Consider the following 24160-nt stretch of genomic DNA (forward strand, 5'->3'; position numbering starts at 1 on the left):
AATTTGGGAACTTGGAAGTACAACTAGGCAGATCACCTCGAGCTCATGAGTTGGACTAGCATTCCACTTTGGAAGTGGAAAAGAAAACAGCAATGTAATTGTCAAGATGGCATGAAAAGGGGGAGCTAGTACTGATGTGAAATTTGCCGGTTTGCTAACTCGGAGTCAACTCTGGTTTCAAACTGTTTTATGTAAAATTATACAAATCTTCTGAGTTTTGACTCTTTTGACACCCAAGCTTCCGTAATAACCTAAAGGAGTATTCCAAACCATCCTTAGAGAAAATAGAGGTTATTGCCGGATAACCAAGATACAATACTCGAATTGTCTGAACTGTATATCAACTAATGTGTTTTAGCCTGAACTGTAAATATTAATTAAGCCGAATCTATACTACGAATAAATGCTAGCATAAACGCGAGTAAACATCTTTACCAACATAATTAACTAAGTTCATATTCTTACTACAGTAAGGGTAAAAGGCAGGAAAAAGATGAGATTATTGTAAGACGCATACTTTTCCTATGATGAAAAGGTCGCTTATCAAATATAAACAGAATCAACCTTCTAACTGCAGTCAAATTAAGAATAAACAATTATAAAAAAAATATAAAAATAAAAGAAAGAGAAGAAACTTACGCATGCTTTTGGCTCCACAATGGTGCACCATTCTCAGTAAGATCAGTCAAGAAATTGTTTATGGTATTTGGCTCAAAACTTGCTGTCTGCTTCTCCATATGTTGATACAGATATACTCTGGCAGTTTATCTGCAGTTTTTCACGCACTTCACCAAAAACTTACACAAAAAATGTAGGTGATGAGTTACTAGTTTAAGAACATTATATTATCTCCAATTCTCCACTCAATTATTACAAAGTTGACATCATGCATGACATGCAATATCCCGTTGTGAACAGTATTCTATAGTCAAGTGGAGGTAGGTCAATCCCTCCATCAGGATACTCTAAGAGAGGTTGGATACATTGCAGGGTGCTGATCACCGAAATAGATGTATATATCAAGGTACTAAACTACAAATCACTGAAACTCAGTTTTAACTCCATAAAAATTCTGCTGTCAACAAGCATCACTAGTATCTGCATAGGTGTCAAGAATACATGTATCTAGTGCTAATGAGTCACAGAGAAAGAATAACATACTCAAATTAAGAGGCTGGCCAGTGCAGAACAATCAGGGTGAAGAGAGAGAGAGCCACCTGGAAACATAATGGAAAAATTCCCATTGTGAACCTAACAATGAGAAGTACAGGATCTGTACTCAAATTCTTTAAATGCATTGCTTACCTACAGAATTTGACTTTATCGCATAACAGATTATATTAACAGCAATATTTTAGTTAGAAGTACAAGTTCCAATATTAGCTGTCTTCGTTGTGCACCCTCCTAAGGGAACCTTTAATCAGCCTTACTATGCGCCTCAGCAATCCTTGTCATTCTAATTTAACAAAATTCAATCAAACTATAACCCTAATAGACCCTAAAGGATAACCCTAGATGAAGAAATAGATTCATCAAGCAAGGACCACATTAACAAACCAAGCAACCGAGAAACCCTCAAGGTTTGGATCCCAAAGGTTGATTCTAAGTTTGACTGCAGTAAAATTGTAGAACACGAATTACAAAACAAGACAAAGAATTCTGGAAAGAATTGGGATCCCAATATTTGTGTTCTCTAAATCTCCAACAAACTCACTAATTTTAGTCCAAAATTGGCTCCATCCAAGTAAGTTCGAATGGCATAACAAGAAGAGGCCTACTACTTGGGTTGTTGGACTCAAGTCTTGACCAAAACAAATACACAGCTTAGCTAACCACTATGGAGAAAAGTTCTAAAATGAAAAATGCATGAAGAACTTGTAAGCACATCTTAAAGAACCTACATTTGGAATAGCTGAAGGATTTTGATGATGAAATAAAGATTTCGATATGGTTCGAACAACCAAAAAGAGATCTAGGAAGATGCCTTAAAGCAACATCATGATCATAAAGATAGATACAAGCATACAACAGTATTTAACATAGATTGGAAAGATCTCAAAAGGTTGACGAATACCGGTAATTTTAATTGATTTCTATTGATGGGTTTAGAACCTCTATCCTCTCAAATCTAGGGGTTAGGTGATTGTAAACCCTTAAAAAATGTCTTATTCGTGCCTCATTGGTCTTTGGGTTAACACTGGCTCTTCTAATAGACAAAACCTGCAATGCCTTTCAAGGACACTATTGTTCTCTAAAATTCAAGGACATAAAACCGACAAGGCAGTGGGGCATATCAAGGGCGATAGAGATCTTTACATTTTTAAATAATAGAGGACGTGGGAAATATGTAATCAAAGAACCAAAAAGCTGGCTTAACAACTGAAGGGAATCAGGAAGCATCGTGTGAGCTTCATTTGCTCTGGTCATGTTATGCTCAAAAAGGCACTACCCAAACTAATAATCTATTATTAAGAAAAAGTAGTCTAACCCCTTGCACAATAGCGCTAATTAATAAGAGTTCCTCACTAATATCATTCACTGTCAGTCAAAATTTATCGATAACATCCTTGAGTTCTAATGACTGCATTACGAACTCTGAACGAACACAACAGTTCTTCCACAGACAAATAATGTTGCTTGAGAAGACATCATATATACTGAAGCATTGACTGTCAGTCAAGTCAAAGTATCGATAACCCCGTAGCCAAATGATTCTCTATCAAAACAACCGAGCTTTCTCATAGGTATTGTCAACCCCAAATAATACTGAAAGAGTGGAGCAGTAATGTATCACCAAGGGTCAAGGGGTTAAGATTAATTTTTGCTAATTCTAAGTGGTGTATTACCAAAATGATTTATTTTCCTAAAAGGTGTTGACAAGTTTCTAATGGGCGGTCAGACTAAACAACAATTTCTACACTTATCTCAACTACTTACAGCTTTAAGAACAACAACTTCCTATAAAATGAAGGTTAAATTAAAATATTATATTCTCTTCCTAGTTATGTGCTCAACATCCATGTATTTAAGCAGTTCGTGTCCTAGTTCATGAGATAGACACCAGAGTACTTTTTCTTCACCTCTTTTTGTCTCTTCCCTCTATTTGGATCCAACTGACCAATTGATCTTGTCAGTCTTTCTCTCAATTGCGAATAGTTCAGTTTTTTCCTCTTATCTACAAAAACCCATTTTCAGCATTCCCTTCCTTGCTTCAATACAAGGAAGTGGTTCTTTACTAAGATTCTATCTGAACTATATAAATCACAGACTATAGAGATGTTATCAGTAAGTTTATGCATTGGTACCTTAATTCTTATCTGCATTACTCACTGGGTCTACAGATGGAGAAATCCCAAATGCAATGGAAAACTTCCTCCTGGTTCAATGGGTATCCCACTTCTTGGCGAAAGTCTTCAGTTCTTTGCACCAAATACTTCATCTGATGTTCCTCCTTTCATCAAGAAAAGAATGAAAAGGTAAGAGAGAGAAACTATTTCACTTTTTTATTGTTCAAAATATATGAAATTCAAAAATTTGTAATGCTCACTACTTGATGCTATGTCAATTTCAGATTTGGCCCAGTTTTTAAAACTAGCTTGGTTGGGCGATCAGTCATCGTATCGACAGACCCAGAAATAAATTACTTTATTTTCCAACAAGAAGGAAAATTATTCCAGAGTTGGTATCCTGATACTTTTACGGAGATATTTGGGAAACAGAATGTAGGATCCTTACACGGGTTCATGTACAAGTACCTGAAGAACATGGTTCTGAATCTCTTTGGTCCTGAAAGTCTAAAACAAAAGCTCCTCCCTCAGGTGGCACAGGCGGCAAGAAGCAATTTGTCTTCATGGGCTAATCAGGATAGCGTAGAAGTGAAAGAAGCCACTGCAAATGTAAATTCAAAAATCCATAATTCTGAATTTGATCAGCACCTTACTAGTTACAGCGTTATCCCATTCATATTTATATAGACTGTTAAAAATTCTTTGATCTTTTGCAGATGATATTTGATCTAACTGCAAAGAAGCTTATCAGTTACCAATATGATCCGACCAAGTCCTCAGAAAATCTAAGAGAAAACTTTGTTGCATTTATACAGGGATTGATTTCTTTCCCTCTAGACATTCCTGGTACCGCATACCACAAATGTTTACAGGTAATGAGAAATTTCAGATTTGCATATTTTTCATATATAAATTCATATAGGTTGTGAATTGTTGTCTTGACTATCTATGGGTTTGATCAGGGTCGGAAAAAAGCAATGAAGATGTTGAAAGATTTGCTACAAGAGAGACGAACAGCACCAAAAATTAGTCATGTGGACTTCTTTGATTATGTCCTTGAAGAACTAGATAAAGAAGGAACAGTACTAACTGAAGCAATTGCGCTGGACTTAATGTTTGTCCTTCTCTTTGCAAGCTTTGAGACTACTTCCTTAGCGATAACATTAGCCATTAAGTTACTAACGGAGAACCCTGCAGTGCTGGCAGAATTAACAGTGAGTAATACTGATATTTAAAGTGCTCAATTTAACATATTTCGAGTTGTATCCCAAAGTAACAGATTCTAACATGCTTCATCAAATACTATCAGGAAGAACACGAGGAAATTATCCGGAACAGAGAAAATAAGGATTCAGAACTGACATGGCAGGAATACAAATCAATGACTTTCACAGCTAAGGTGAGTTCAGTCACTAAACCCGTTAATCTTACACGCTAGATGTAGGATTGCTGTTCTTACAACTACCGAGATTTTAGAACTTACCAGTTCACCAAACTTTGCAGGTAATCAATGAAACAGTGAGACTGGCGAATATTGTCCCTGCAATTTTCAGAAAATCATTAAAAGATATCCAAATTAAAGGTAAGACCTACAAAGCAGTGCCTTTATGGCTTTAAGTTAGCAATTAAATTGGCATAGACAATTTTAGTACCATTTCAAAACCTAAAAACTCATTCAAATGAATCATTCCAGGATACACAATACCAGCAGGCTGGGCTGTTATGGTTTGCCCTACAGCAGTGCATTTGAATCCTGACAAGTACAAAGATCCCCTTGAGTTCAATCCACGGAGATGGGATGTGAGTAATATACCACATATTTTCCTATCTTTATTGCCTGGCTACCAAACTTTTGCTTACTTTCTCCGGGGTACTCATTCACATCAAATAAATTTGTCACAGGGAGTGGAATCGAATGGAGCATCAAAACATTTCATGGCTTTTGGTGGTGGTATGAGATTTTGTGTCGGAACAGACTTCACCAAGGTTCAAATGGCTGTCTTTCTTCATTGCTTGGTTACAAAATACAGGTAATTTAACATTCTATGGATGTGTGTGTGTGTGTGTTCATGTGACAGAGACAGAGAGACGAAACTGAGTTTGATGTGTGAATTTTCAGGTGGACAGCAATCAAAGGGGGGAATATTGTTCGGACTCCTGGTTTAGCATTTCCAAATGGTTTGCACATTAAGATTTTAGAGAAGGATAACTAAAAGCAGACCACAAAAAATATAAATACTGATCCGAGAACACAAAACGCTCACGTGGCATGTATTACTAAAAGCCTAAATGTTCCAACTAACAGTCTCTTGACAAAATACCCAAGCTGTAAAAATATGAAGAGTCAACAATACCTTGCACGAAAGTAGAAGAAGAAACATAAGCAAGCAATTCCTGTTAAATCTTCTCAACTCAACCTCGCCTTGAGGATGTCGTCCACTCCATACGAAGTTTTGTTCTCTGATTTTCGCGTCCAAAAGTTCCATCTGAACTTACAATCTTGGCAAAATAATTAAAGCCAGGAAATGTAACACACTTAGCATATTATAATTCAAATATATAAAGTTACTGTAAATGTTCAAAAACCAATCTTTGTGAATTATTACTGTATTTCTAATTTACAATGAGAATCAGAATTAATAAAGAGCCCTTTAAATGACAGACTATAGAGCACCACTAGTAACCCATTAGGTTTTCCTGTTCTTCCTTCAGGTAGGATGTGGTTCTCCTCTTACGGCCTTCATGCTTAAATTTTTGTTTATGGGGATGGTAAAGCTGATTGTCATGCTTAGATAGATAGTGGTCCGGTTCTGCTTCGGGGTGCGCATGATGGTGACTGCTGCTGCGCTTATTATGTGTGCGATGACCATACTGCTTTCCTTCATGCCTATGATGTTTATGGTGTTTACGGGAACGGGCAACCTCTGTTGTATGCCTTGCATCAAAGCCATTTCCTTCATATTCAGCTTTAAAGTGATCATCCCACCAGTCATACAAAGGATCAAAGAAACCCTTTTGATGCAAAAGCCAAAGGAGGACCATCACTGTTACTCCAATTATAGTAAAATATTTGTTACTTAGTTCATCGAAAACCACCTGACTCTCAGTACCAGAACATTCTAAAAGAATTACCTGTTGGAATGATAGACAGAAGTAAGCCAAACAGCACCACCCAGCTCATGCATATGTATTGAATGTGGCAGCTAAAGTCAAAGAAACCTGAGCATTTACTTCTGAGCATCAGAAGAGACGATATTAATAGTCAGCAAAATTGGCACCTAAAGATATACAGCAATCATCGCAGTGTAGAGGAAATATGATGAAAAGAGTCGGATCAATTTCCAGTTCAAGTCTAACATTATAGAGATCAAGCAATAAGAGCAATAGCTTCTAGAAACCAAATCATGTCAACCAACATTATGTAAATTCAAAACAAATTACAAAGCTCAACATATACACATTTTGTAGGAAAAATAGAAATAAAACTAGTAAATCATTTTGAACAGCATACCTGCAAGTTTTTCCAGAAATGAAATCTATAACCCCATCACTTAAATTCTTCCATATGCTTCCAATAGATTTAAAAAATCCTTTTACACTACTCCTAGGTGGTACAAAAGGAGTCTGTAAAATGTCAAAGAAAACACTTATCAATCAAAATGAGAAGAAATATTCTCCAGATTATTTTAGTTTACATGAAAATGCAAAGGTTAAAGAAAATTTCCAAGCTTAGAGTCATACCTGAGACCCGTTGTCAAGAATAGTGGCTGTGGTGGTGAATTCGCACTCTGCTCTATCAACCTCATTAAAATCAGAGTCCTTCAGTATAGCTGCACACAAGAACATGTATTTAAACCACAATATAGTTTTAATCTCACATCTCATGTTATCATGACACAAGCCACTAATAGGTTTTCATGGCTTCATTTGACTTCTGCTACATAGTTTTACCTGCACAAACATATTTTGCGGCTTGGTCTGTTGTCGGATACAGTTTAAATGAACGAACCACAACTTCCTCCGCTTTCATAATGAAGAACTGCTCCTGAAAACATAGTATATATTTGGAATAAGTTAGTATTGGACTACAATAGTATAAATGATAGTTGCATATCATTGAGAATAGATGCGAAGGTTGAATAACAGTGGTACCTCCATGAGCGTAACACCTTTGGAGCAGTCGAACTACAAGAAACAGTTAATCCCCGTTAGAAAATTGCTTACCTGTTTTTCCAAGACGCAGAGAGTATCTAAACGCATATTTAAGCTACAAGATAGTTCCAATCAAGACTTGAGTCCAAGTGACCGAAAAGATTACACCATTTACTGGTTGGGTATGTGATCACCGTCCACAGTCAAACCATATATACACGAGAAACTGCATACTAGTTCCGTTTTCTAGCATATATTAACAAGTTGGGTCAGAAACTAGAAATAAAAGGTGTCTTCTGAAAAATGATCTATTATTTCCCACTAAGTAACAGAAAAACTGAATCCAACAGTTTATGAAATTATTTTATCATTGTAGACACTAGGCAATCAATGATCCAAGCTATGTGGTAGTGAGATAATTCATATTTCACCGGGAAAGTATGATGAAACATTATTTACATCAGAAAGAAACATAATAAGAGCTCGAAGGAGAATACCGTTAAGCTGTATGATGCTTCCAGTTTGCCAATGTTCTTTGTTGTGACTGTAGCGACACCAAATTGAGTAAGGGCTTCAAATGTTGGGATAGTCACACTTAAGATTTTCCCAGGACTCCTGCAGAGAAAATAAAATGACAGATTGATTGTCAAAATAAATTCCACCTAACAATCATAATAATTATGAGTGTATTACTACTTTCGTACTGACATTGTTGAAAGATGGACCAGGAAGGGTGTCTCCTATAGCTGGTATGTCGTCTTAAACCATAACAGGATGAGGAATCCTTATGGACAGTCTAAATCTACTTGGTCTACTACATGTCTCTCATGCTAGTAATAAACAACTTAGCTAATGGGTGCTCCAAAGTACAAGTTCTGCCAAAGGAAGAAAGATACGACGGCTGACCTCCTCATCTAGTTAACCTCATACCTTGTAAAGGGGGAAAGGAACTACTAGACTATGCCAAAACATACACATAAAATCCAAAAGGTTAGCATTTCAATCTTTTAAAGACTCGATGCATAAGAAATCCAGCAAGAGAAAATCACAATCTTCCATAAAGCCAACTTTCATGGATAAGGTGCAAACTGTCACAAATGAAACAGCAGTTTTTGTAATAGTATAATAAAATCCATAAATGTTAGATACAGAAAAACCTTTGGTACACGTATTCTATATCATCAGCGCTCAGTTCTATTAAGATGTTCGTATTAAGGACTTCTGTGATCCCTACAGAAAACGAATGTGTTCCTGCGTCCTGCACAATTGCAACTAGGTATTAAGAGAACAGCACTCTAGTCAAAGAAAAAAAGAAGCATCTTACGAAGTAATATACATACTGGATGCTGGTTTATCCTCTCAAACCTTCCTTCAATTCCATACAGAGGCAACTGACTCCTACTTATGCGGTTCCGGTCAGCCTAGTTACACAAAAGAAACAATGCATAATTTGAAAAATTGGCACCACATCATAGATAAGCAAGCACAATCACTAGGCATGTAGAAATAAGAGAAGATATAAACAGCCTAATTACATAAGAAGGCTCACCAAACTTGAATCAGTCGATTCCAATTTAAAAAATAATTTAAACAAGTTATTTTGGTATTTTACCAAATTTTCTAGTTTCTTAACCAATTTATATGGTTACAACACTTTCAGACTAACAGCGATACATCCATTCGTAACTTTACATTTCATCTCTACTGTGAAAAGGTTAACACACAATAACAATATCAATTCCGTAAGGATGTCCTGAAAACTTTGTAGATGAAATACATCAGAAAATTTTCAGTTCACCCTAGAAAGAAAAAATGCAACTCAATGGTATTTAATAAGAATATGAGGAGAACAGGAAGTAGCGATCAAACAAAACCTGAACTTCATTCTTTCATTTAAATTATACATAAGCTTTATTTCAGTATTGAACTCATCCCCTTAAGTCACTTAAGGAGTTAATCATAGAATCTCTTCTCATCAACAACATGAAAGAAATCAAACGCAAAAGTTTATTCAAATAATCAAACCATCACCAGATATTTAGCACAAAAGAAATGAACAATGACATAGAACTACCATGATCAGCAATCAGTGATTATAATGCTGAAACCAGCAGTATTTTCCTCCACCTCCATATCCATCATCATCTTCTTCACTTCTACTGTGGATCCACCATAACAAATTGGAAAGTGAATTCCCATCATCATGTCCTGTTAAGCTTCTTATCTTCCCCAAAGCACTCTCCTTATCATATAATCCTTCCAATGCATATGTAAATCCTTTCCACCCTTCTCCGACACCTTCCCTCGACAGTGCAGGCAGAGTCCATTTTACCAATTCTCTTGCAAATCCTAAATCGGAATACAAAATCTCAGTAATTGGCAACAGTGGAAGCAACTGAATTCCCAATCTACATTCTCTCCATTCAGGTGGAGCGAACCAAAGTCCACTGTCTCTCTTATTAGCCCATAAAACACCCACAACTCTATTTTCTTTACTAAATTCATCTTCATAAATTCCTTCTCCTTCTTTTACATGCCACCATGTTTGTGCTGCTTGCATCTCCAACGCAGCTAAGGTCGAACCAGTAGCTACTAGATGAGTGTCACCGTAGCTTAAACCCATCAATGCAGCTGAATAATAGGCATTAACAGCTTCGCTAGTACTTTCTTGATTCCTCCCATCAGCAAATTCAGTTAATCCTCCTGCCCATGAATGCAGCTTCCACAGATCAAAATTCCTTAGCCTAGGGTAATTCGAACTTGCTTTTCTACCCAAATTCATAAAATCTGCCATTAGAGAATAAGCTTGAGGTCTGTACTTTCTTCCCCAAGCAGGATCAAGTTTTCCAAGGACAGCAATGACATAAAGAAAGTGACCAAGATGGTAATGGTGATCATTATAGATTCCAAACCCGAAATCTCCCCCAGAGTCAACTGAACCTAGCTTGGTTATAATCCCACCCCATTTTGAATCAAACAAGAATCCATTTCCATTAAAATTCCCATCTAACCAAGGTTCAGTTGAATGTTTTAAAAACTTGACAATCTCAGGAATTACATCCGGGAAACAAACTTCTTCAGCAATCAATGCTAACCTAGCAGCTCTTGCAATTGCTTTCCCATAAAAGTAGGATGAATTGGTAGCTATAGGAGTAGAACTCAAACCTTTCACATCATTTATTAAGGCAAAAACGATTTCAGGGAAAGACTCTTCCTTAACACCTCTAATTGAATGCCAAGTTACAGAAATTGGATGGGTTTTCAAAACCCATTTGCTACCAACAACTCCTACAAGATCACCATCCATACTTTTGTACTTAAAATCATTCAAAACAGTAACACTACAATCATCAGCCGACAATAGACGCAAATGAAGAGGATGAGCAAGTAACAACACATCTCCCCAATCCCATTCTTTCTTCTCCCATTTGTATTCCAAACAAAAGGGTTTGGTGAAAATAGCATCACCAGAAATTGGGTAAGAACGACTATACCGATCAAGTGTGTTTTCGAAACTTGGGTCAGGCACAACAGCAAACCTAATTACGCCAGTGAATCCATTAGAGGTAAGAACATTACCATTTTGTGTAAGATCAATTGCAGATGATGAATAAAAAACCCATGTTTGATTGTTATTGAGCTTAATTGTGTGTTTATCTCTTGAACTATTCGATGAAATAGATAGAATTGAATGAATTGTTGAGATTGAAACACGAGTATTATTACTAACACAGCAAGTCAAATACGGACTTCCTCTAACCAGATAAAACCGTAAACCAGAAGGAAGATCTAATGTAACACTAAGATCACTGAAATCAGATATGACATGATCATTATTACCAGAGTTGTTCTCAGCAGCTGAGATCGTAAGATCAGGAACAAATACTTGGTAGATAAAAGCCGCAGTAATGAAACGAGATGGATAAGAGCAAGATAAAGATGACGCTGAAGATTTGATTAAATATGGATGTATGTATTCAGGTTGATCACCATTTTTCAGAGCGAAATTCTGGAAGAAAGAGTTTGTGGGAAGCGGTGAAGAGAGAAGATGAGGAGAGAAAAAACGAGATGGATCAGGAATTACAGTTGATTCAGCTTTTGGAAACAGAAACGGAACAAATGATGATCTGTAAGGCATGATTCTTGAATCAACAGTTTCAGGAGGAGATGGAGATTCAGGTGGAGGAAGAGGAGGAGATGGTTCTTGGGGTTTTGAAGGTCTTTGGGGCTGCTTTTTAAAGGGTTTAGTGATTATAGTTGTGATTTTTCTTTTAAACTTTTTTAATACCATTATTTATAGTATGTATCTAATTAAGGAAAATAGAAATTATTGGGGAAAATTAGTTGGAGATATTGATGACGCGGTTTGGAAACGTGAGGAGTTGTTTGACTATAAAAGTATTGGTTTCCTAGCAAATCATGAGAAAATGAGGTTTGAAGTAAACTTAATAATGAAGAGATGTGCCCCAGTTTGGGGATAAGACTATATTGAGGTTGATTTTTCAAAAATAGATAAGATTGGACTATGTTGTAAAAAAGTTGATTGGATTGGAAGTGGTGACTTATGGAAATGAGAATTGTGTTTGGAACAGATTATATAAATTTGATGGGAGTTAGAGTGAGGGGAAGGACAATGGAATTGAAGTGATGGGGAAGAAATGAAAGGAATCTATCATTAAATCAATTTTAAGTTGCGTTTTCGTTTTTAATGGTTGTGTTTGGTCACTTGGTGTGCAATTAAATCGTATAATTTGGTGGATAATTTGTTTGATTGGCAGAAATAGTATCGGTAGGAAGAGTGTGAAAGATGGTGTTGGTTGAATAGATTGCAAGGGAAGTAGGGGAATTTGGTTTTTTTGTATAGACTTCTAGTTGAGTTTTAGTATACATACATGGATTTGCAAGATATGTAATGTAGGTAGGGTCTATGGATACAAAATAGCTTGAGTGTAGGAGTTAGTACGAAAATGGTTTTTGTCTAGTGTTACGAAAGAAATCGTACCAAACAGGTAAATAGTTTGTTCAGAAAAAAAATTTGATTCAAAACATTTTTGATCTACCAGCATCACAAATAACCATTCTAGAAAAACATTTTTTACTTACGAGCATCAGAGACATCTAATAGTGTGTCTAAAAATTTATAGTTGGGCTAACAAAAATTAGACATTCTCTAAGAGCATCTCCAACAGAAGGTGTAAAAAATCCTACATGGATTTTTTATTTAGTCCTTTTATTTATGAGGTCTACACATAGAATAAATATAGGACCTCATATCAAAAAAACCATCTCCAACAGTGAGAATTTTAACTCTTAGAATTAAAAGAAAATTGGTTAAAAACATGACGTGGAGGTGCAACCGGAGGTGTAGATAACACTTTCTTGAACACCTTTATATTTAGTAATTGGTCCCTCTTAACTTGTAGGTTCCTACTATTGGAGATGGATTTATGCCAAACGGGGGTCTAAAATCCTACGTGTCACTAAAAATAAATATATCCACACTCTCTTGGAGATGCTCTAACTCTAAGAGAAGATATAACCAAAATGAAAAATGTACACATAGCAGGCACATATAGATCGGCTAATGATGACATAATCACTTGACTTCCAACGGCAAGAACTCTATTTGCTTCAGATTTATACCATAAAATGATAACTCAACCCAAAAAAAAAAAAACCATCACTTGACCATGAGTCCATGACATAACAATTTAATCCACTTGACCATCATCACATCACAACCACAAGATCACACACATGCACACCTAGTTGACCTTTCAACCAGTGTTGACAAAAGTCAACAATGATTTTACTCCCTCACCCAACACCTATGATTCATGATTTTACTCCCTCCATGATCATCTGCCTCATGAATGACGTATGGGTATGTTGAAAGCTTAAGAAAAAACTGGGTTTTGTTTGACTAGAATCTAAACCCTTCCATGTTGATCAAAAATTTTAAAAACTTGTAGATTTTACTTTGATTTCCAACTTTTGTGTTGCATTAGTGTGTTGAAACATGTTGTATCAGAATTGTGTTCAAAGTTCAAGCCAAGATTCCAGTTTAAAAGACTAACCTCCCAAAAGTTCCAAAGCTGATTGTGCAGGCAACTCCACAGTGGGGAGCTACAGAAGTTAGGCTGCCCATTGTAAGCCTCATAACTGACTCCAATTTTGTTGCATTCGAGACCATCTAATGTGAACCGTACTCTTTCCAGCAGCATCCACTTAGAAAAGTTCGTCCCAAGGTTTCCTGGTTGTCCAGGGGCACCCTTCAACAAATATGGAAATTTTAGCCTAGAGCAAACCACGAGAACATGTAATAATGTAGTGGGAAGTGGGAACAACATAAGTATGGAAATTTCACTGCAAAATAGACAGAAAGTAAAGAAGAAAGGGGATGTACAGCTGTTCGCATATTAAGACTAAGTATGACATCCTAAGCAGTGTACTAAGGTCAATTAGTCGTTCAAATATGTTTACTTAATCAAGCATACCAGTCTTGGCATTACGAGATAGAAGTCCTCGAATGATGGAATACTTGTGTAGCCAGCAAAATCACCAATAAGGCTAACTCTTAGAAAATTATCACCAGATGACATTGTTCTGTTATCAGGACCAACAACCACCTCCTACAAGTGAATCCACGGATGAACAATTAAGACTACATCCGTATTACTTAGAGAAGCATAAATTTACAAATTAGGTCTTGGTTGAAAACAGTTAGACAAGTATGAGTAGGCACAATATGCAAAAGAGCCACATAAACAAATGAATGTGAAATCGCTTGTATCAACATACTGATACTTTAGATCCTTTTTTTACTTCAATTTGAACACTAAATCCAAGTGATCGCTTTCCAATACCGAAAACGTGGAACCTGTTGGTGGCAAAAAGATAGATTATTAATACATCATTTTCTGATAATACGCACAAATAACATCAAGTACATATAGGGGTGTAAATTCGGGCAGGCTGGGCCGCCCGACCCAAAAACTAAGACAGGCCGGGCAGGCCAGGCTTAATATTTGTGAGCCCGTAAACAAATTCAGGCCGGACAGGCGGGGCACAAGTAGATAATTTGCTACTCAAAGACCGCCCAAAGCCCGTTTTTTATACGGGCAGGCTAGATCGGGCCGGACAGGCCACTATTTTGAAATTTTTTTTTTAAGTTTAAATTTTCAAATGAACGGTATTAAATACAATATCCTTTCCTTTCCAACATTGCATATCGTAAGTGATAGTATTATTTTATATTTAAATTACATTGACAAATTTTTAATTTTAGCCTATAATAAATAATTAATTATAGTACAATAAATTTTCTAATAAGAAAATATATTACCATTAATGTTTTGAAAAAGTTAATTATAAGTAAAAAAAAACAATTATATATTTTATTTTTCTTGACACAAAATTAACAATTATAAAATTGTAACTTTTAAGTCTTTTTAAGAGAATATTAAATGATTAATGGCACATAGAAGGCTTTCAGGCCGGGCACCAGGCCGGGTATCAGGCCGGGCATCATAATTAATCGCAAAGCCCGAGACCGCCCAATAAATTAATCCAGGCCAGACCGGGTGGTCCATGACAGGCCATAACAGGCTTTGGGCTACTTCGGGTACAGACGAGCTCTGGCGGATACAGGCAGACCGAGTATTTTCGGGTATTATTTACACCCCTAAGTACATATAACTGAAGGCAGGGATTAAAAGTAGATTCTGTCAGCTGACCAAGGTGAACTGTATGGCTAAACTCAAATTTGTTGCTAGCAACACTTAACTTGGTAAAATCCTATCATGGGAGTATATAAAAAGGGAGATTGCAAAAAAAAAAAAAACAAAAAAAAAAAAATCCAATAGTTCTCGTATCCCGTAGAAACCAGATATTTTTCCACCAAAGACTCAAACTACAAAGAACAAATCTGTAGGCAACTACAATCAGACACAACAGAAAGTATGACCAAGAATACTTGACTAAAAAGGAAATGTTTAGTCATTTTTCGCAAGCTATCAGGGCAAAACTACAGTGCATAGGCAAGAAATGCCGATAGGCAATGATGTTTCGTTAACAAAAGTCCCTCCTTTTTATATCCCAAAAACAAACCGAATGAGAATAAACTCTCAGAAATGAGAAGTTGCAAGAAATAACAAGGTCTGGTGTACAATGTCGACCAAATGCATTTTCACGTTCCACGCCACATGAGACTCTAGGTAGAGATTATTAAAATGAAGCTGCTTATTAGAATTACAAAACTATCACAAGGTTAACCCAGTAGCCATACCAATCACCTAGAAATCGAACACAATGAGCAGTGTTGGCTTTCCCTTTCAACAACTTCGAAACTATCAAATTAACAGCAGAATCATCAAACAAATATTCAAATCAAGCCAAGATCAACTAACATCAAACTACACACCAATTACTTACAGATATCCCCACACGATGAAGGCACGCGTCGCTGCGTCCCACAAGGGCAACATGTTGGCTTTACACAAGAGATCAACAATGCAATATCAGACCAAATAGAATAGATTATGTAATAGAGATTATCACAGGTAAAACGCACAATATTTGATATACTTAAATGAAATCTTCAGTCACTAGATACTGCTGCAATGGTTAGATAGTAGATACACAAAAATAAAAAGATGCTATAGAATCGCTACAAGACTGAATCATTCTAGAGGCAAAGCAGCATACGCCGCTGTTTTGGCATCCCAACAGCCAGTTCATTATTTTTTCCCTAATATATGATATAGGGAAGATAGGGTATGAGGTGTTTTTGATACTAACACCTCAGGGAAACACTACTCATTGATACTTAACCAGTAACAGTGCTAAGAGTCTTCTTAGAAAAAAACTCTTTTGGTCCTTTTATCATACACTTGTTTGACATATCATTTTCAACACCACTTACAATCACTGGAGAGATTCAAAGATAGAATAAGTGGTACCAAATATGATTCACCTAACAATTCAAGATAACTTTACCTGAGTATGCTCGATAATGTGACCACTTTCGTCTCTTAACCTGATAAAATCATTATTACAATCCATTTAAACAATGTAAAATAAAGAAACAGAATCAGACAAATACAAAATCATCAAAATAAACCTAGAAAAAAAATCTGATCTAACCTTTCACAAACGCCAACAACATTAGCATCAGCATCTCGCATACATTTACGCGTTTTAACGAAATACTCTTCAGGTTTATAAGGAACATCTCTTATATATGTGAGCTCGTATATCGCAAAAGCTGCAGACTTCTTAACAGTCACAACAGGTGGAATTCTCACAGTTTGCATCTTCTGAGATGAATTCTCCTCTACTTCTACTATTTCCGCAACAATCGAAGCCTCTCTACCATTCTACTCACAAAAATTCGGGGATCCAAAAGTAAATAACCACTAATTCTTAATTGAAGATTCTCAAAACAAAAAAAAAAATACGAAATCGATTACCGATTCACTTGGAACAGCCATATTAACAACAATCTTTCGACTACAGTTCAAGATATCACCAGATTCTGAAGTTTTCTCACATTTTTCTAGTTTCGATTTTGACAGGATTTGAACTCCGACTACACAATTTAGAATGTAAAAAAGAAACAACAAGTAGAAGAAGAAGATGATAAAGACGAAGATCTCAGATTTCTTCTTCTTCATGTTGTTTTTCCCGATCGAAGATTTTGATTGTGGAAATTTTTATGAGTAGAAATGAAGAGAAATCGGTGTAGATGGAGAGGGAAATAACTGTGTGATTGTTTTTGGCGGTTCATATAGGGGATTTTAAAACCGCTGAAAAATTCAAATTGTTGAGTTGGGAAAGGTGGTTTTTCCTGGAAGGACAGTACAAGCTTGTTCTATGCATCATTGGTAACGATAAATTCGTAACCTCTGGTTCTTTAACCTCTACCAAGCTAGGGAACCGACTAGGCCACTATGGTTGCTCTTTCCGGAGATTCTGGGAGTGTGAGACTGTTTTCGATATGAGAACCGCCAGTGGCGGAATTGGAAAATATAGGTGGGGTGGCTTGAAAACTAATTGGATTGGTGGGGTGGCTTAAGCCCAAATTTTAGGCGTGATTTTTTTTAGCCAAGCTAGATACCACTATAAAATTGTGATGTTTCCTGGACTTTGGCTGTCTATATGTAGCTCTGCCACTGAGAACCGCAGTATGGTCTTGTGGACAATCCCGACCCTCATAAAACTTCTCTTCTTCCCCAACGGTAGATTAACAAGGTATTAATTTGTTTGAGCAACATTTTATAACTAACCAATTATCAGACACATCAAAGAGTTATATGTATCGTTCTCTTTCTTTTTTTATCAAATTTGTTTGAAACACCAGAATATATGAAGACGACCAAAAATCAAAATATGAGAGGAGTCTTACGGTCACTTATATAATTACATACTTGTTTGTCTAATTCACCAGACTACTTCGACCATTGGAGGCAAGGATAAAGCTAAAGACAATTAGGAGGAATTCGTCCCCACTTGTCAACTAGTTTTTAAAAAAAATTCATATATGCTTTTACACCAAACTGAGAATTGATATGTTCTCATGGTATTTGAAAAATATGATGAAGTTGATGAAACTGATGAAAAAAGAAAGAGAAGTTTATTATTGTGTAAAAACAGAATACAGATAAGAGAGATATTATGACATATTTAATGTGTCTGATCAGAAGACTCAAAGACCATTGACCTCTAATAGTCAAAGTCAATTAAACAAACTCACTATTCCTAATAGCCCCCTCAAATTGATAATCACAAGCAAGAATCAGTGTGAAAATTTCAGAAAACAGAAAACAAAACTTATTACAATTGTCAGACACATACAGCAACACAACTATCAATTTCAAAATTGCCAGACACAGCAAGTTGACAATGTTCAGGTGAATAAGATCCAACACTAGCATGTGAAGAAATAGTAATTCCAAGTAGCTGTTGAAGAAGAGCAGTAAACACAGGAGCACACAAACCCATGGTAAACAAATCTGCCAGTTGATGTTCTGTAACTATATATTGAACATGAAGAAAACCACTTGCAGATAAATCACTTACTGCATGATAGTAAATTTTTATATGTTTTGTCTTGTAATGAGAAACAGGATTAGCAGATAAGTAAATAACACTTGTATTATCACAGTACAAGGTAATAGGTAGTTTCAAAGCAATATGCAATTCACTGAACAAAGAAGATAACCACTTTAACTCTGTTGTAGCCATAGACAAACTTTTATATTCTGCTTCAGCTGTAGATTTTGAAACAATTGGTTTCTTCTTACTAGACCAAGAAACCAAAGAATTCCCCAAGAAAATAGCATAACCTCCTGTTGATCTTGCAGTTTTAGGACAATTTCCCCAATCAGAATCAGTGTAAGATGTTAACTGAGTAATATCACCAAGAAACCTTTTTACTAATGACATGTGAACATCTGTAGGAGCATGCATGAACTGACTTACATATTTAACCCCAAAGCAGATGTCAGGTCTTGTTAAACATAAGTATTGTAGCATACCAACTATTGTCCTATATTCAGACTCATTGGATAACAAAGTTCCTTCATTAACAGATACTTTTGGACCCTTAACTACTGGAGTAGAAAAAGTATTACACTCTGACATTTTTGCTTTTGCTAACAACTCAATTGTATACTTTTTATGAGTTAACATAATATTAATTGATGTTCTCACAGCTTCTATGCCTAAGAAGTAATGTAAATCACCTAGTTGTTTCATTACAAAAGATGAACTCAAAAATTGAACCAAATGATTAAGCAAGACATCTGAAGAACCAGTCAAAATAATATCATCTACATACAATAATAATACCATCATATCTGAACTAGCATTGTAGACAAACATTGAAAAATCTGAAACTGTCTTGACAAATCCATAAGAAATCAAAGCAAAACTAAAATTTTGAAACCAAGCCCTTGGTGCTTGTTTTAATCTATACAAGTTTTTCTTCAAATGACAAACTTTATTAGGAAATTCCTCACTAACAAATCCTGGTGGTTGCTTCATACAAACATTCTCAGTCAAATCTGAAAAAGCGGGGGTCTAACAACACCACCCAATATTTCGCTTAGCAATCTGTATGGACAAACTCGAATATACTTTCAAGAGAATCAACAAGAATCAATCAATTAAAAGTATATCAACGAGTTTATATCTCTCTCTTGATTTGATTTACTCAAGCAGATCCTGCGAGTTCTAATCAAATACAAGGAATAACTTGGACGGTACCAAAGACCAATGTCCAAGGATCAATCAATGACAATTAACAACCAAAGGTTGGATTATACTAATTTATGATCTAAACGCACAACCTGTATTTCAATTATAAAGATAAAACAATATAATGCGGAAACTGAAATAACACAGACACCAGAAATTTTGTTAACGAGAAAACCGCAAATGCAGAAAAACCCCGGGGACCTAGTCCAAATTGAATACACACTATATTAAGCCGCTACAGACACTAGCCTACTCCAAGCTAACTTCGGACTGGACTATAGTTGAACCCCAATCAGTCTCCCACTGATCCAAGGTACAGTTGTACTCCCTACGCCGCTGATCCCAGCAGGATACTGCGCACTTGATTTCCTTAGCTGATCTCACCCACAACTAAGAGTTGCTACGATCCAAAATCGCAGGCTTTTACAATAAACAAATCTGTCTCACACAGACAAGTCTATCAAAGGATCAATCTGTTTTCCACAGAAAAACGCTAAAGTTTTTGTTCCGTCTTTTGATAATAACAAAGGAGAACATGAACCAATTGATAATCCGGTCATATATTCCCGAAGAACATCCTATATTAATCAATCACCTCACAAAAATCTTAATCATATGGTAGCGAACCAGATGTTGCGGAATCACAAACAATGAGACGAATATGTTTGTGAGTATTTTTATATCTTGCCTATCGGAGAAATCAAACAATCTCAATCCAATCAATATGATTGTACTCGTACGATAGAAGATGCAAGATCAGATCACACAACTACGATAAAAGTAGTATCGGTCTGGCTTCACAATCCCAATGAAGTCTTCAAGTCGTTTAACCTAGTTTTAAAAGAAGAAAACCAAAGGTTAAAGGAGAACCGACTCTAGCACCCAAACTAGTAGCACACATAAGGTGTGGGGATTAGTTTTGCAGAGTTGTTAGACGTCCCCTTATATAGTCTTTCAAATCAGGGTTTTGCCTTGGTAACAAAGCAATCAATATCCATCGTTAGATGAAAACATGATTTAGATTCAAGCTAATATTTCTCAACCGTTAGATCGAAAACTTAGCTTGCTATACACAAATAAAATGCAAGCTTCTAGGTTTGTTAACCGTACCCAAACGTGTACATTGTTGATTCAACAATAGTCAACCAAAAGGTTAGCCATATGAGCATTTCATATCAACCATGTTCTTCTTTACCGTAACTAGTTCAAATGACTCAATTGAACTAGTTAGAGAGTTTTTCAATTGCAAGGAAATCTTATGTAACTACACAAGATACAATTGAAGCAAAGATGATTTGATTCACTCGAATCCGTTCATGAACTTTTATAGCCACGGTTTGCAAATAGCATTCCTTAGTCTTTTTAAGTTTAAGTTCAGAAATCATCTTCAGATATATAACCTTCTCAAGTTCGCACACTAGGTTCGCGGACTTAAGAAACCGGGCAGAGTTTACAAACTCCAGCAGAAAATCTCGGCAAAGACTTTCCGCCAGTTCGCGGACTGGGTTCGCGGACAAATACACACGCAACTAGTTTGTCAACTCCAGCAGAATATTTCGGGATGAGAAGTTTGGCAGTTCACGGACTGGGTTCGCGGACTTGGAAACAAGCCATTCTTCCGGTTTCTCTTGATCAACAAAGTTCGCAAACTTTGGTTCAAGGAATAGGACTTATACATAAATGTGTTTCCACAACAATGTTTATGTCTACTATTGGTTTTATAATCTAAACTCTCATTCCAATTATTGAAACATTCTTAGAGGACGTTATATAGTTGTTACACCATTTCTCGTCAAAGCAATTTTCAAAGTGATTGAAACATATCATGACTTTTGTCACTAGGTAAAGATAACTTGGTCGAAGCGAAAAGCTTACCAACACATATTTTGAGATATAGATAGGAGAGGTACACTCGAATCGAAATACCAAATGTGTATAATCATAGTCTATATATATAGCATACGACTTTTTGTCAAAAAGAGTAGGAGATAGAATAGATAGACTTTTGAGTGACAGATAAGTTCAAGTCTCCACATACCTTTTTGTCGAGAAGTTCCACCGGTTCCTTGAGTAGATCTTCGTCTTGTATGATGAATCGTCATGGAGTCCTTGAGCTCAACTACACTTACCATCCTAGTATGAGACTTAGCTATAGTAGACTAGAAATCAAGATTTATAGTTTTAATCACTAACATTAACAAACATACTTGAGATAGCAACGCATGCGAGTTCGACCAAGCAATGCTCTAACAATCTCCCCCTTTGTCAATTTTGGTGACAAAACTATCAATACATATGGAATACAAAAAAGATAATGAAACTTTAATAGCTCCTATTCCACATGTCTAATATTCAACATTCCTCGAAATCTTCGTCACTTCCAAGTAATCCAATGATCCCAAAGGTTGTAAATTTAGCACCATCGTTGTTGAAGATCCATAGTTGTAACAACGAGAAAGCATCGGTCTCGATCATTGTTATACAGTGTCATAGTATTATTACACAGTATCAAAGTCCACTTGTATCACAACTTCAACAATAATACTATGGTGATATGTATCACTCCCCTTTAGTCAATACTCCATCTCACATGGAAACCACTCCCCCTTACACAATGATCTGAAACCATATGTATTTATAGTGTGAACTACATATTAATTCTCCCCCTTTTTGTCAATAAAATTGGCAAAGGTACAAGAACGGGATCATAATGAAATCTCCGTAAGAGACATTTCATGACTGAGAGAAAGAAACACACATCATTTTATTTAGATGTAATCATATAGCTGAAGCTAACAGCATTCATCAAGGAGTTTAAAGATACAAGATAACCCCTCTAAAATTCCACAGCCGCACGCCCCTCAAGATATGACCATTAAGAACAAGTTCAAAAGAACTCTCCCCCATTTGATGTCATTCCTGAAAGAACAACAACGAGCGACCTTAATTTCAAGAGAAAAGAAGGATTTTTATTAGACACCAAAACCATATGAATGATTTTTATATCCAAAACTCAATCAAATTAATCACAAGTAAACCCATGATTAGTTTAATCGGAATACATAATCAAATTAAACACAAAAAATGATCAATTTAATTGATTGTGATCAACATAAGTAAACTTACGGAGCAACGACTAAGTTAACTATACAAGAGAGTGATTGGCTTAATCGTTCATATACTCAACACAAGAGAACTTATGGAGTATTAACTAAATAACCAAAAGATGGTTAATTTAATTCTAAATGTTCAACATAAAGTACCTTACGGAACAACCAACCAAGCTAATCCAAAATAATAAACTTAGTTGTATCGTGCTCAACATAAGACATATTACGGAGCCTCACAGTATTACATAAAATATTGATCGGTGAAGATCAATACTGTGGAAAACACAAGGATTCATTCATTTGCACAAGCATATACAATAGAAATAATCCTTGGATACAAAATATTTTAACCTATTTTCCATTAAAAATTGACAATATAGGCTTAACTTTTGTACATGTCAAAAGTCTATTCATCCTTAAATCAATACATGAATACCGATCATGAACGACTTTACTTTTGACAAAATATGGGACAACATAGTTCACAGACGTAAACACCTATATCCCATAACAAATTGCAATATACCAAATCATAAAGATTAAATACTGCAAAACATCATCCTCCAAAAAGTTTTAGAATTTTAAACCAAAAAACCTAAAAACATGAAGATGAAAAATAATAGCTATGTGCAGTCACAATCATCGCTATTCAAAGCACTAGTTATTCTTCCAACTAAGCCAAAAAGAAGACATACTAGGCAACAAAAATAAAAATAAACTCAGTTTTCCTTGATGATTTCATACCTTTGAAATGGTTCATCGAAATAGGAATCACTGATATCCTTGATCTTGTTGACCGTAGAGACACCATGTTCATGAGTTAGAACATTAGTTTTTCGATCAACAATGCGAACAAAATGTCGAGCCTTAGCGCAGTCAAGGATAACTTTCTTCTGATTCATGATCAAGATATTCTGAGTACCAAGGATTTTTGCATGTCCATCAATAAGTTGGTTTATCTTCAGTTGAAGGTTAGCAAGTTCGTTCTTTACTTCATTCTAAATGAGAATTAAATCCTTGACAGATTTTCCAGTCCAAGAGTTATAATCTTTCCTTTCAAGCATCTTCTTTAGAATAAAATCTTGAGTAGAATCACTTCCTTTGACATCATTCTCTACAATAGGGTTAACTTCTTCTTTGGGAACAGTTTCCATCGAGTTCCTTTCTGAAGATTAATGAACGCATATACGAGATACATATATGTTCAAGTACACCCTAGATAGAAACCCTAAAGTTCCTTGAGGGGATATGGTCGTTCGTGGACAAATCCATATGCCAAAATAAATGGACCCGACCAGGAAAACTGCACACTGTGACGTTTTCAAACATCCTCCATCTCCAAAAAGGTCATAG

At 35.9% G+C, this 24160-nt stretch overlaps 3 protein-coding genes across 6 annotated transcripts; 1 reads left to right on the plus strand and 2 right to left on the minus strand.

Annotated features, from left to right (window-relative positions):
- Positions 1 to 2782: 2782 nt before the first annotated feature.
- LOC113274847 (cytochrome P450 87A3-like) lies at positions 2783 to 5666 on the plus strand. Of its 3 annotated transcripts, XM_026524250.1 has the most exons (9): positions 2783 to 3476; positions 3572 to 3896; positions 4004 to 4159; positions 4250 to 4501; positions 4597 to 4686; positions 4791 to 4869; positions 4981 to 5087; positions 5190 to 5317; positions 5407 to 5666. In XM_026524250.1, exons 1-9 carry the CDS (start codon positions 3277 to 3279, stop codon positions 5498 to 5500), a joined length of 1431 nt encoding a protein of 476 aa, XP_026380035.1. In that variant the 5' UTR covers positions 2783 to 3276; the 3' UTR covers positions 5501 to 5666. The 3 variants fall into 3 exon arrangements, with proteins under 3 accessions (XP_026380035.1, XP_026380033.1, XP_026380034.1); XM_026524248.1 differs by having other exon boundaries at positions 4981 to 5317; XM_026524249.1 differs by having other exon boundaries at positions 4103 to 4159; positions 4981 to 5317.
- A 261-nt stretch (positions 5667 to 5927) lies between these two features.
- On the minus strand, positions 5928 to 17370 carry LOC113274846 (protein HAPLESS 2-like). 2 transcript variants are annotated; one of them, XM_026524246.1, is made up of 17 exons: positions 16910 to 17370; positions 16584 to 16816; positions 16437 to 16476; positions 15873 to 15930; positions 15727 to 15787; positions 14241 to 14319; positions 13937 to 14071; positions 13517 to 13711; positions 8780 to 8860; positions 8597 to 8697; positions 7937 to 8054; positions 7440 to 7472; positions 7239 to 7332; positions 7029 to 7117; positions 6799 to 6911; positions 6420 to 6520; positions 5928 to 6331 (listed from the first exon to the last, which is right to left on the minus strand). In XM_026524246.1, exons 1-17 carry the CDS (start codon positions 17111 to 17113, stop codon positions 5964 to 5966), a joined length of 2103 nt encoding a protein of 700 aa, XP_026380031.1. In that variant the 5' UTR covers positions 17114 to 17370; the 3' UTR covers positions 5928 to 5963. The 2 variants fall into 2 exon arrangements, with proteins under 2 accessions (XP_026380031.1, XP_026380032.1); XM_026524247.1 differs by having other exon boundaries at positions 16990 to 17084.
- Positions 9297 to 11987, minus strand: LOC113274845 (probable endo-1,3(4)-beta-glucanase ARB_01444). Its single transcript, XM_026524245.1, has one exon. It carries the CDS (start codon positions 11728 to 11730, stop codon positions 9526 to 9528), a length of 2205 nt encoding a protein of 734 aa, XP_026380030.1. The 5' UTR covers positions 11731 to 11987; the 3' UTR covers positions 9297 to 9525.
- Positions 17371 to 24160: the final 6790 nt, after the last annotated feature.

Source organism: Papaver somniferum, chromosome 4 (assembly GCF_003573695.1).
Source record: "Papaver somniferum cultivar HN1 chromosome 4, ASM357369v1, whole genome shotgun sequence".
In the NCBI taxonomy this organism is placed as follows: Eukaryota; Viridiplantae; Streptophyta; class Magnoliopsida; order Ranunculales; family Papaveraceae; genus Papaver; species Papaver somniferum.

Coding starts and splice junctions, on each gene's coding strand:
- LOC113274847 (XM_026524248.1), top strand. CDS start 3,277: ATGTTATCAGTAAGTTTATGCATTGGTACCTTAATTCTTATCTGCATT. Junction 4,502..4,596: donor CAGTGCTGGCAGAATTAACA/GTGAGTAATACT, acceptor AAATACTATCAG/GAAGAACACGAGGAAATTAT. Junction 4,870..4,980: donor AAAAGATATCCAAATTAAAG/GTAAGACCTACA, acceptor GAATCATTCCAG/GATACACAATACCAGCAGGC.
- LOC113274845 (XM_026524245.1), bottom strand. CDS start 11,730: ATGGTATTAAAAAAGTTTAAAAGAAAAATCACAACTATAATCACTAAA.
- LOC113274846 (XM_026524246.1), bottom strand. CDS start 17,113: ATGAAGAAGAAGAAATCTGAGATCTTCGTCTTTATCATCTTCTTCTTC. Junction 15,788..15,872: donor TTCATCGTGTGGGGATATCT/GTAAGTAATTGG, acceptor TTAATTTGATAG/TTTCGAAGTTGTTGAAAGGG. Junction 13,712..13,936: donor ATCTCGTAATGCCAAGACTG/GTATGCTTGATT, acceptor TATTTGTTGAAG/GGTGCCCCTGGACAACCAGG.